General features: G+C 43.1%; 1 protein-coding gene across 1 annotated transcript; it reads right to left on the bottom strand.

Annotated features, from left to right (window-relative positions):
- Window positions 1-2,647: 2,647 nt before the first annotated feature.
- gpr101 (G protein-coupled receptor 101) lies at window positions 2,648-3,988 on the bottom strand (the record flags this gene model as incomplete). The annotated part of the gene is made up of 1 exon (XM_083785805.1): window positions 2,648-3,988. The coding sequence occupies one exon, from the start codon at window positions 3,986-3,988 to the stop codon at window positions 2,648-2,650; it is 1,341 nt and encodes a 446-aa protein (XP_083641931.1).
- Window positions 3,989-14,184: the final 10,196 nt, after the last annotated feature.

Below are 14,184 nucleotides of genomic sequence, written 5' to 3'. Positions count from 1 at the left end.
AATTGACCCTGTTAAAGGTATATTCAGTGATTTCACTTAATTCAAATATCACTTATTTTTTTGTTTTGTTGTGATAATCCTCCCTACTATAGAGTGTGCTGGCCATATAAGGAGTTCCTCCCTGTCCCCAGTTAACCCCTGGGGGTCAAAAAACCTTAGGTTTCGTTTTTGACTCTCTATCCTGATTGGACGAAAGGCTGGGTCCCACAGCCAAAAACGAAACCTAAGGTTTTTTGAGTGAAATCACTGAATATACCTTTAACACGGTTAATACATTAACTTTCTATTAGCACTGATGCACTATAAGCACCAACAGTCATTCACAGCAAATGTAGAATAAGTAACAGTAAATACTTCATGGCTTTAAGCAAACTGTATCCTTAACAAATATGAGGTATCTTCAGAGTTATATATGTTTACATGTGTTCAGTGGGTCATCATCATGGCATAGATTAGAGGAGATGCTATGGCATGGCATGCAGCCTAGTATGTATGACTTGTATGTATGAGTAAATTTAATTACTATTGCCATCTGTTCAATACAAATATGGGTCGTCATCACTTGTAGAAGAAATAGAGTCCGCAACGCTGGTAAGGAAAACTCAGCTCCAGGAATCCAGGAATCATTCATGAAGAAGATCCCAGTGATCGAAAAACGTTGAATTACTAAACCTTCCCTATGCATTTGTTCTGCCAGTGAGTACAAAGTAATACATTTACCGGTAGTGTACTTCCACACAGAAAAGGTATCATTGCTAATGTAGAAAATACATGTTTTCTAAATCGCAGTGAAAAAAAGAAGAAAAACAACTCGGAACTCGGAAACTACAAACTTCCGTTTGTGGTTTCCGGCTTTATTGGCGTCGCTTTGTTTTGGTCCCCCACTGTTTGTTTTTAGTCTCACGACTCTCGCCAGTCGCTGAGTTGGAATAAAATATGCATATACCAAACAAATCATTCCAAAGCGTACTTGAAGAAACGTGTCGGCTTTTATTGGGTAGGCCCTAAGATTACCATGACCTTGATCACGGGGAATTTTGGGTACTCCTGATTCGGGTTTGTGGTTTCCTGCCTGAGGACTACAAATCAGTGACTACAACATGACATGAATTACCATCCACTCCCCACCGGATCATAAACCCCAAAAGGAATTCTTCCCAGGCTACTTATAGGAGCACAATGAAGTACAATGACATGGCACATTAAAGGGACACTTCACCCTTTATGTAAAAAGATATATGTTAATGACGTTTAGAAGCTTTAGAACACTTTCCTGGGGGTCTTTATGTATGTAATATGTGGTTTTAGATATTTTAGATTGTATCAGTGAGCCCAGTGTCTCTGATGTCATGGACACTGGGCTCACTTCCTTCCTGGACTACATGTTGTCTCAGTAGGACAGCCATCCCCCTATCCACAATGAGGAGCAGTGCACCAAAGAATTATGGGAATTGTAGTCCAGGAAGGTAGTGAGACCAGTGTCCATGACATCAGAGACACTGTGCTCACTGCTACAATCTAAAATATCTAAAACCACATATTACACACATAAAGACCCCCAGGAAAGTGTTCTAAAGCTTCTTAACGTCATTAACATTTACTTTTTTGCAAAAAGGGTGAAGTGTCCCTTTAAGGAAAGAAGTGAATTGGGCATGTACAGGAAAGTAAACCAAATTAATACTGTAAATGAAACGTACAGGTAGAGTAGCCTGGCATGGCCAGACTAATTTCACTATTTGTTCTGGCAGATTGGTCTGATTTCCAGGCTAATGAGTGCTTTCCTACTGTAGGTAGCCTACTCAAAGACACAAAAACTTTGGGGGGGAATAAAAGGTGTTTATGGATTATGTTGATTTTGTCATGGAAAAATTAAATAATTACCGCATTTGTAAACAAAAATGGATAATATTGAATCAAAAGCAGAGCTCATTCATTCATTGGCCATAACTCACTAAAACGTACACAAGATCCTGAGCTCTTTAGTTGCAGAGGCTGGCTGCTTTCACTGACACATGGACAGTGCATCCTGTGCCCTCCAACTGTTTCAGTGTCAATAGGGAATCACAAGGAACACCTCTCAGACTCTTAAAAGAACGTAATACCTTGTCTTGGACATTATTTTGGTCCCTTGTTCATTAAACCTTGAACTCAGATTCCGATGCCCATTCTGAAACATAGTAACATTGTCATAGACTGTAGTGAAATTGATATACTTTATGGAACATACATTATAACATATACTGAAACTGTCATACTGTTTATGACATGAATGTCCATAATTGTTGTGCTGATTTGTATAGAAAATATATGACAACTGAGAAGTTTTAAAGCTATTCACAAATAGCATGGTTGTCTTATAGTTCTGAACAAGCAAAATAATTGTTTGTAAAGGATTTTATAAAGGCAAGTCTTATGAATCCATATTGTCAAAATAGATGAACCCATATGGTAAGCTATGTTAGCAGTTCCACTTGTTATTCATTGTTTTCCCCCAACCTTTAATGGTACTTGAACACTATGTTGATGTTAGCTATTACCACCTCTCCTAAAAGCAACGTTAAATCATAGAACCCTGTTTTCAATATTAGCTTAGTTGTGACTTGGTGGATAACTCAACTTTTCAGCTGAGTGGAGACCGGACTGTGCTTCACTTGCTGTGGACTATGAGCTCCCTCTCTGAGCTCAGGCTGATGGAGGTGGTCTCTTTACGACTGTACCCGGACCGTCTGTCTACGGTGGGAGAGGAGGAGGTGGTGCCCTCCTCCCAGGTGCGTAATGGGAAGACACGTGCGGCTAGGCTGGGCAGGTTGGGGTGCATTCCGCTGGCGCGCACGTCCGTGCCCGTGAGGCAGCTGTCCACGGCAGAGCTCTGCCTCGGGCAACCATGCTTGCAGAATGGCCCACACAACAACGCCAAGAACTCCTTCCTGACGCTGCGGTGCATGTAGCCGTAGATGTAGGGGTGTAGGCAACACTGCAGGAAGAACAGTACGAGGGCGAGGGAGGACAACCAGGTTGGCACGGCAGCGCTGGAGCACATGGACACAGTGTTTAATATGCTGTACGGCCCCATGCCCAGGATATACGAGGCCATGATCACAAACACCACGCGTGCTGCCTTGCAGTGGTAGTGGAATCGTCGGTGCCTTACTCTGACTGGGTAGCCCCCGGCCGTGGAGGCACCCTCGGGTGGAGTAGCCTGTGGGAGCTGCTGCTGCTGGGGGACGCCGGGACAGGGTGTCTGGGAGTCCGGCTGGTGGGGCTGTGAGTGTGCATGCGCCGTCTGTATGGGGTGCACCAGGGCGTTCTGCCTCCGAGCAGCCCGGAACACCATCCAGTAGCAGCCGACCATGACGAGCACGGGCAGCCAGAAGGAGAAGGCGGCCACCACGGTGGAATAGGACAAGCTGGACGACCACACCACCGAGCACACGTTGTGGCGGCGGTCAAAGTCGATGGCGCCCCAGCCGTAGAGCGGCGGGGTGCTCTGGAGGAGGCTGACGACCCAGGTGCAGACGATGAGGTTGGTGCCCAGGTGAGGAGTCATGCGGGTGGGATAGGACAGTGGGTGGATGATGGCGAGGTAGCGATCCACGGAGACCACGATTATGGTGTTGACCCCGGCGAAGGCAAACAGGTGCATGAGCACCACCAGAGCCTGGCAGAGGCGGGCGTCCAAGGGCCAAACGCTCGGCACGGTGGCGGCGATGGTGAAGGGCATGACCAGGACGGTTTGCAGGAGGTCGGCCAGCAGGAGGTTGAGGACAAAGCGGTTGGCAACGTGAAGGAGCTGGGGTTTCCTCTGGAACACCAGGAGGACCACCACGTTCCCGAACAGAGACATGCACACGATCAGGGAGATCAGCGCCATCTTCACCGCGCTGTTGGTGACCGCGGACCACACTGCAGGCCCACCGCCGCCGGAGCCCGGGTCCCACGGCGCGTCACTGAGGTTTGCGCTCACACTCGGTGCCTGGAAGCTGGGCATGGTTTGGCCTTACGTGTTGCAGGTGAGGTGCATGTGTGGCCGCCGCTCCAGAAAAGTCTTCTTCACCCTAATGTCTCATACAGTCTTCTCTAAATCGTCATCTGGAACAAGAGCAAGAGGGAATGGGATGTGGGTTCAGAAGATGCAAGTTATTATTAAGTTAATTTGCATGTATACTATGACAGGTCTGACAGCGCATGTCTAAGAAGTAATTCACTATTTCTCTTGAGTAGACCTATAGTGGATTTCATCTGAAAAATCCAACATGCTGTGTGTGTGTATATAGCTAATAAAAAGATATAAAGGTTCAGCAATAGCTAGCTATATTCTAATTCTAATCATTGTGCACATATAGAAGCACATGCTATTCAAAACGATGCAAATGCACAACTACCATGCCGATTATTTTCACCACTAATTGGTTGATCTTCATCTCCCAATTAGTGATAAATCCATTCAATCCATAAAAGCATTATTCCTCCTGTATTTTAGGCGTCACACATATATAGACCAAGTAAACCGGCTATTATTTATAGGCGACAATTATGAATGTTATTCTCACCGAAATTCCAATGATGTTCACTGTCAGCATTGCACATAATCATAAATTCGTCTCCATGCATGGATTGACTCGACTGCATCTAAAGAAATGATAGCCTATGTCATCAGGGAAAATATACATTACCGCGAAATAGCCGTTTTCTTTTGGCACGAATGAGTTTCTTTTTGCTTCATTCGGTGTTTTTGTTGTTGTTGATGATGATGATGCTTCGGTGTCTGGTGAGCCGCGGCGCTAAGGATTCCCATCGCTCTGCCGTGCACCCATTTTAGCCGTCGCTCCAGTAGTCAATGGCAGCCCCCCCCCCCACCCCCCCTTCACGGCATATCCATAATGTCTTCACCCAGCGGGGGCGGGGGGGGGGGTCTTCATTTAGATAAGCATCTCCTTTTGGATTTATTCCGCCAGAGATCACTCACTTCCTACAGCTCTGATTCCGTCTAGGCTGTGCAAAGCAGTGTCTCCCATATGTGCAGCAGCACCTGCACTGAAAGAGCTCTTCTCCTCCTCCAGCTGTAATCAGCTGTTCACGGTCCACCCCCCCCCCCCTCAAGGTTTTGCTTTGTCTTGAATGGAATTTGAAATGGTGAATCTTAACTGGTGGCATATTGCAAGCGTTTTCTCTAGTTGTGCTTGCACATTTGCATAAGGACACCGTTTTTTAATTCTGACTAATGGAGAGGGATGAATTTTCACACACACACACACACACACACACACACACACACACACACACACACACACACACACACACACACACACACACACACAAACACAGCTATTTAGCTTTATTGAAACGGAGCTATTCCTACATTTTCTTTTAATCTCACAAATCTCAGTGGCAATAACAGTGTATCTGAGGTTAATCCAATCCAATGATGAAGTGGTCAAATAGCAGGGACAGGAGGCAAGTTATCCATTCTGTGATACAATTATGTGACACTGCCACATAAATAAAGATGTTTTGTTTTGTGTAGTTGTCTGAAATGTCTTTATTAGGAACAATCCCTTGAGATGAACCATCTCGTTTTCAAGGGGGTCCGCAATTCACGAAATAGCCTACACTTCATACATAAAGACAATTTTTTTTTACAGACAATTCAACCAGACAAAACAAAACAAGACAAGACAATACATAAGAAAACAAAACAACTGCGACAACAGTACAAATAACAATGACATAACACATGGATCAATATTATAGCATCATGGATCTGTTACAATGATAATTAGTGAAAACAGACTCAAGATGAGAGGACAGCACAGTTTTAAACAATTGAAAATATGTTATTGAATGAGTATGGACATGTAGATTGTTCCAATCACAAGGAGCTTTAAACATAAATGTTTTTTTGCCAACTGATGTAGTTATACTTATATTAAAGTAAACCTGTGAGCAATTTCTAAGTTGATGTGAAGAAGTGTATGGTATCAGAAGCTGTTTCAAATACTGTGGATAATTGAAGTGAATGCATTTAAAGATGAACTGCAACCATTGCTGCTGTCTTCTTGAGTTAAACCATGGACGTCATTCATTTTCTGTTGACAAAATTTGCTCATAGAGGAAGCTGTTGGGAATTAGCAATAGTTCCAGGAAGTGAGGTACCAGGAACAGCTATAAAAGTACAGGAAGTGAGGCGGCCGCATAGAGATTCTGCCATTGACGAGATTCTGCCATGCACACCGGCCATCTTGCCAGCAAGGTGCTAACCAGGTGCAACTTCCTGTTGAAAGCCCATTCATCCAAACAGAAAAGTCTTGTCTAATTGTTTTAAACAATGTCAAACTCACCAACATTGCAGCTGTACAAAAAGCTTGAATTATCCTCTTTCTATCTGCAAAGTGTTTGTTTCATAAATATCCACCGTACACATCCCACTGAGCAATAGACGGCTATTAGACGTGTGTCTAAAAATGCGATTGAAAAACGGCAAAAATGAAAGTCTTTTAGACATCTATCCTTAGATTAGACGTTGATTAGCGGTTGTTTAAACGTCTATATATAGACGTTTAAACAACTGCTAATCAACGTCTAATCTAAGAAGAGACGTCTAAAAAACTTTCATTTTTAGCCGTTTTTTTATCGCATTTTTGTTTGATCAAGTTTAATTCAGATAAAGATATATTGCAGTTTAACTTCAAAGCAACAGTTTAGTGTTTTCCTTTTGGTTTGCAATGCTTATTATTGCAATACAATAATACTTTGGTTACAGTAGGCTATGAAGAATTACTGACGCATGTACAGTACCTTTATTTCTTTTAGTTCTTTAATACCAGTAAGACGCCCTGAGGGCGAGAAGTGACCTCATGTGCACGCATCCGCCTGGGTGACGGGCGGAAGACTGCTGGGCGAGCGAATTCTGTAATGGCCATATATGGAGCGTGTCTTGAGTGTGCAGGGTTTGATAAGGTCAGATCAACATATGGAATGTCAGAACAGGTTGTGACACTGCCACATATATGTGTGAAATAATGTATTGCCTGTCCTTGTAGGCCGTATTGAAAGAAAATAAAACATATACTGGGGAATAATAAGGGAATATATTGGTTAAACTATGGTTGAATATTTAACCCTGAAATGTAGTGTACATAGAATATATGGTGTTTGAACCATGGTCATACATTTTCTGTTGACAAAATGACAAAGTTTGACCACAGGGGGAGCTGTGGGTAGCTGTGTGATCACAGGGGGAGCTGTGGGGAAAAGCATGTGAGCAATAGTTCCAGGAATAGTTCCGATTCCAGGAAGTGAACTGCCAGGAAGCTATAAAGTAACAGGAAGTGAGGCGCCGAGCCTGGGTTCCATTTTGGGGCAGTTAGAGGAGTGTTTGGTGTGGTTGTCACTTGTTTGTCAAACACACTCTTTTCAAGCCAATACTAAGCGAATATCACTTAACTCAAACCGATACGTAGTTAGACTGAAGAACTTTGGACATTTCTGAGGATTTGTGCTCTGGACAAACAAACCAGAGCTTGTGAACAAAGGAACAGCAAGAGCAAAATGGGAATATATAACTCTCTCCAATGGAACCAGCAGAGGACTCTTGACTGGTTGGGTGAGAAGGATATAGCCTACTTTTCTTTTTTCCAGTGAGCAATGCATTGCCTTTTTGTTGTATAACTTTGGTGACTACTTTATTTAACAAAAGAGAGGATCTACAACATTTGGAATACTCAGATGAGATTACTTGGATTACTTTTTGGGGATTACTTTGCTATACTTTGACTCTGGGACACCTTTAAAAGGGACATTGTAGGGAAATTCTGAAGTGAACATTTACATTTTGAAAAGGGATTGATTGTTCAATTGTATTATTTTGTTTGATCTACCTTAATTCAGATAAAGACATAGCAATTTAAGTTAAAAATAAATAGTTTGTGTTTTCCTTTTGCTCTGCAATACAGTTCATTTCCAGTATAAAGACTTACTGTTGCAGGTACAGGACCTTTATTTTCTTTACTTTATTTAATATAACTCAGACATATAACTTTATGGTTCTGATTGTTATAAGGTCAGCTCCATATATGGAGCTCTAAGGGTGGCAGCGGGGGCAGTGTCTTGAGTGTACAGCGTTTGATGAGGTCTGGCCATATATGGCGTGTGTCTCTAGAGTATACAGGGTTTGATGAGGTCAGATCAACATATGGAATGTCAGAATAGGGTCAGCTCTATAGGCCTATATGGAGATCTAAGGGTGACAGCGGGGGCAGTGTCTTGAGTGTACAGGGTTTGATGAGGGCTAGCCCTCCAAGCAGAACCCAATGCTACTGAAGTTTCTGACATTTGTTAGACCCAGTGCATGGGGTCCTGTTGCATCAGTACCATGCCACCTGGTACGCGGACATTCATAAAACATAAACAACGTGGATAACGCCTGACTGCGCTCTTTGACGACATTTTTTCGTGTGAGGGTTTCTGAATATGTGAAGTATAAGTACCCATACATGCCGCTGCGAATATCTCCTGTGGCGTGGAAGCCGTTAAGTATTTTTAATCTTTGTTTGACCGATTTGGTCGCTTTGATTCTTCTCTTCCTTCCTTGTTTATTGACACCTCATTGTACCGCCTATCTGGCTAGCTAGTGGCGCTATAGCTATGACACAGCAGATCAGAGGCAGGGACGTAGCCGGCACAAGCCAACCGCACACCGGGAGGCGGTACAATAAACGGTAAACAAACAAGAAGAAATAAAGCGACCAAATCGGTCAAACAACGATTAAAAATACTTAACGGCTTCCGCGCCACAGGAGATATTCGCAGTGGAATGTATAGGTACTTAAAGTTCCCGAATTTAGAATAACGCAAACAAAAAAAGGCCGTCAAACGCCGCAGATGGGATCTTAGAGAGAATATTAATGTCCGCGTTCCAGAATTCCCATACGGAAATATAGTCATGAACAGGGACCCTACATAAAACTCATCAAAATTTCAGAAAAGCTTTATGTAGGGTTCCGAGAGGGGCTAGATGAGGGCCTTCCTTGACTTCCTTATTGACTTCCCATTGTACCGCCTCCCACACAGAGAGTGGCTAGCTGAGACAGAGCAGATCAGAGGCAGGAACGTAGGGACGCGCAGCTAGCCACTCTCGGTGCGGGAGGCGGTACAATGGGAAGTGAGGAAGAGAGAAGCCAAAACGGTCAAACAATGTCTCCTATAAGAACCATAGTTTTCGCCGGCTGCCGGGCGCGGCTGCACTAATACTACTTTGGGGCGAGCCCGTCTAGAGTTTGAATGGACAGGTATCAGTCAAAAGAGAGGCATCGAAGAGGAAGGACGGGTGGGAGGGATCAACATGTGGAATGTCAGAACAGGTCAGCTCCATATATGGAGATCTAAGGGTTTGAGGTCAGATGTAGAGTTGCTGGCCTGCTCCATATATGCAGATCTAGGTGATGTTCCAGTCTTCTCCATGTATGGTTATCCAGGGTTAGATGAGGTTGGTGTCGTGATCTTCATATATGGAGATGGCCATATATGGTGTCACGAAGGGTGATGTGTCACCAGGCGTGACCATATATAGAGGAGTGAATAGTGATGTCACGAGGTGTGACCGACGAACCGACTGACGGGTCTTTCAGGTTTTCATAACTCACATACAATTTTATAGTTCTGATTTTGTTATACAAATAGCTATACCAAATATACAATACAATGGACTGTTCAATGTCATATCATGGATGCTACTATCATTTCCAACCCTATTGACTATTATGGCTGAAAACCCAAATCAAGGTTTTTACTTTTTAATTCATTCATTGTTTAATTCATTCATTTTCGCCTTTGTGCCCTCAAATAATTGGCCTTGGCCAATAACACACCGACATTCCAGGCCTGATTGACACCATTGGAAAAACAAAACGAGAACACTTTGTGCGGAATGTGTACCGTATAGCTGTGGCAAACATGTGGCATGATAATTAACACGGAGTAATGAGCCCTTATTTTAACTCTTTTCTGTACCTGAGGCATCAAAACCTCCTTTGATTTGACTGCATATGAGATTGGCCGTAAGGGGCTGTGAAGGTGTGCCCCTTCTTCTTCTTGATGGTGCATGTGGCGCCCGGGTTCAAAGGAACACCCGTGGGGCCACTGCATATACAGGATTAGTCTGGGTCTATACAGTATGGCAGCCATAGCCCTCAGGCACACCTTTCTGTCTGTCAGTTCTGTCACAGTATCTGTCTATCTGCCCATATGTCTCTCTCCTTCTCATGTGCCAATGTAGGCATGTACGCATGCACGCACGCACGCACACAGCACACACTCACTCACTCACTCACTCACTCAATCACTCAAATCTGCTCTTTCTCTCTCTCTCGCACAGATACACACTCAGATTTCTCTCTCTCACACACACACACACTCACACACACACACGTATTGTAAATGTACAGTAGTAAGTAAGTAGGTCAGAGAGACTTATTGTCGGTATCAGCCAAGAACACTATAGCCTACTCTCCCCACTTGAATTCACTATAGCCCTGGGAGATGATTGCTGAGGTGGAGAACAAGTTTACAACACCTACAGTACCAACAGCTATCAGTAGGCTACTCATCGCACGACTTGCCGCACTCATACATGACTAAACTTATGGATCTTTGTCTTGTTGAAACATTTCTTTCTGTACCTTTAAGATGTGTATTTGAGTACCCTGTTCTAGGGTTTCATGACCCTTTAAGAAGTGAGCTTGATTGAATACTTTGAGCGGCAAGAACGGAGTCAATTAGTAACGCTTCGTCGCACAGAACGGAGATTAATAAAAGGACAGAGATTTATTGATATCAAAACCGTTCGCATCACTCCACAGGCTGGGAGCGTCTGCACAACATTCAATGTTATTTCCGGTTGGGACGTCATCCAAAATGTTCCCCCCCCATTGTAGCGGATGAGATCGAAAATGAATGAACGTGAATAACTCTTGATCTAAGTCATTCCGTCCAATTCTAACCAAAGATTATGTTTTTGACGGCCCATTGCGTCCCGTCGCTGTTGCATTAGAATGTATCATACCTCCCGTTCTTTGTCGATCGCCTCAGCAGTGTTTTGGCTACATCGAGCTACTTCAGCTACTTCCCAAAATGGCGCGGAGCCACCTTGAAATAGGTCCTGAAGAAACAAATCGCTGGGCGTCCTGATTTAATGGTTACAAATACCCCTGGGCGTTTGGTGTGTTAATTAATAGGTTGCAAATAGTACAGTGGTACGATTATACTATGACGCTAGGAGATAAAACAAAATTACCTGTGTGAAGTGAGCGGTGCAACTGTACCGTGTGGGGGTCCGCGGGGGGTCCCGGCAACATCCAGACCCCCAAGGATGCGGCCAGTGTGGCGGCCCGGTTCCGGCCTTCCCGCGTCCAAAACGGTCGAGAAGTGAGAGTTACCGTATTGCAGCTTTCCGTGCTCGGACATACACTGTGACTATACAATACATGCATACATACATGCATACATGCAAGCATGCATGCATGCATACATACATACATAGGCTACATACAAATAGTCGAAATAGAGGCATAACACAACCTATTACCAGGTTTGTAAAACAATCAATCAGTCAACTCTGTTGGAAAGGTGGCCACGGTAACACAAAAGTGTGGAGATTTTGTATAGCCTCATGTGCAAATTAGATTTAGTTTAATATCACTTTAATATCAATATCACTTAACCTCAAAGAAATTGATACAGAAGATTTCTGGTTTCTGGTACCTCTAGCCATGCTTAAGAACATACTGTATGGACTATAGCTGGCTCATCCTCCAGTGCGAGGTTTCATCGACAGGAAGATGAGACACGGGACATGGCACTAAGTCAGACACCAGAGGGGACGATCAGGCAGACTTTTGGACAGAATGCCTCCCTCAGGCCGACCGTGTGATGGAATATCCTCCCAGTCACTCTAGTCTAAAGGGAATTAAGCCCCCTCCTGTGTACCTTTTAAAACAACATTAAAATGTCCCAAATTAAATATGTGAGGTTTTAACCCATGCAGGGAACATGGGGATGACCCCGTTTTGATGTGGGGACTATGGATGAAATTTAGCAGCTAAATCTGGCCTGTTTACATGACATCGTTATTGGCTGATTCATTTCACCTACACCTACATGTATGGACTGACTGTACATTAATGTGCATTGTCTAAAGAAAGAAAGAGAACTCCTCAGAGGCCATATCACCCCAGCACTACTTTTTTCTTCCTTGTATCAGTAGCCTACTTAATTGTTAACTATTAGATAGTTGTTATCCAGATACATTACAATTAGGGCCGGGACTAATTGCGATTAATTTAGATTAATTAACTACAGAAAAATTAATCGCGATTAACTACAGATAAATTAATCGCACCTTTTTTTTCACCGCGGAACGTTTCTCACTGGGCGCTTTTCTATAGTACTGAAAACTGGAAATAATAAAAAGTCACCCCATTTTGTGTTGCCTAGAACTGGAGGTCTGACAAAAAACAGTAACAATATGAAGTAAGTACAGCTTTGTGATGTCACTGAGATGTACTTGTTACTGTTACTAATTTTTTTCAGACCTCCAGTTCTAGGCAACACAGAATGGGGTGACTTTTTATTATAATTTCCACAACAGGTATATTAATGACAGTAAAATGTTGAAAATGAGTTGTATCCTGTAGTCACTATTCGTTGATTCACTGGGATACCAAAAAACATAAAAAAAAGGTTTCTCGCTGTTCTCGGGTTGAATATTGATATGCGATTAAAATGCGATTAATCTAGATTAATTAATCGCAAAGCCTCTGATTAATTAGATTAATTTTTTTAATCGAGTCCCAGCTCTAATTACAATATTTGTTACTTGCTCACATATGCTAAATATGTTAAGATAGTGTTATGTTAGGATTGATGTTAAGCTGCGATCTATAGTTACTTCATAAAACAATTGTTTTGAGCTTGTTTTGACCAGATTTTCTTCCAATTCCTGGTATGAATTCATATTGATCGGCAGTTTATAACCTAGGGAGGCTACATGATAGGACTTTGAATTTTGGCAAACATTCTGGTTTGAGTTTTACATCCATAGACCATCATGGCATCTCCCATACAGCAAGAGTTCAAGAGCACCATCTAGTGCTAATACAGAAAATTACATTTTGTTTAGGCTTTCATATAGCACCACCACACCAAAGTCAAAAAGTAATGTGACACTGTCTGTCAGCAAAGTCAAATGTAACACTTTTAAAATAACAGTTCTATGTGTTGCCACTATTAGTGGGCAGCGTGGGCTAATAGCTAAGGCTACCTATTAACCAAATAAATTGGCGTAAGGTTTTCAATGAATGGTCATGACGCATAAGTGCAAGACATTCTCACATTGGTATTAGTCAGAATCAAATGATGAGTCTGGGGAATAAGTAGCCTAATTAGTAGCCTTTAGGAATGATGCCTGGGACCTTAGTCTTCTCCCTCGCAACCTGTCAGTAACCAATGTAAAGTAGCCTACTGTATACTTGGTGTGTCAGTACTTTTCTTTAAGAATGTACTGACTTAAGAATATACAATTGTGCATGTGGCACACACACACACACACACACACACACACACACACACACACACACACACACACACACACACAGTCACACACACGGTTTCGTAAGCAAACCGATAAACAGATTGAGAGCAAGCATCACACCACAGCTCCTGAAAGAGAGCATTTTTCATTTCCTCAACTGCTACAATGGCAGTTGTCTCTAGAGCCCAAACAGTTTAGTAAGTAATTACTAGTGTGTTTTCCTCAGAAGGTGAAAACTGCCACACTCGGAAGCCATTGTCACTGGCCGCGCTTTACACTCAATCAGCCTCACAAAGGGAAGAGAAGGGCCCGATTGATGACGGGCCCTCTGTGGCCCAGGGAGAATTTAAACGTACTTGTATGAGGCTCTTTCAGGAGATTAACTTGCTATAAGGGCTACCTGCCACGGACACAGTCCCTGTATTCATGGCGCAGACACAAAGACTTTTTTTTTTAAACCGGGGCACAGCTGCATGAAAGCCAATGGTGAATGGGGATAATGGTCACAAAAGACAACAAACCTCAAGTGTAGAAGAAATAAAGTGTTCTTTAAGATGGAGCCATTCACAGCTCTTCTTTTGACCATTGAGGAGCCGGCC

This window comes from Protomyctophum parallelum (genome assembly GCF_964188405.1).
Source record: "Protomyctophum parallelum genome assembly, chromosome: 16".
Classification (NCBI taxonomy): domain Eukaryota; kingdom Metazoa; phylum Chordata; class Actinopteri; order Myctophiformes; family Myctophidae; genus Protomyctophum; species Protomyctophum parallelum.
Note: the sequence above shows the minus strand (reverse complement) of the source record. Positions and strands in the feature narration are given on the sequence as shown.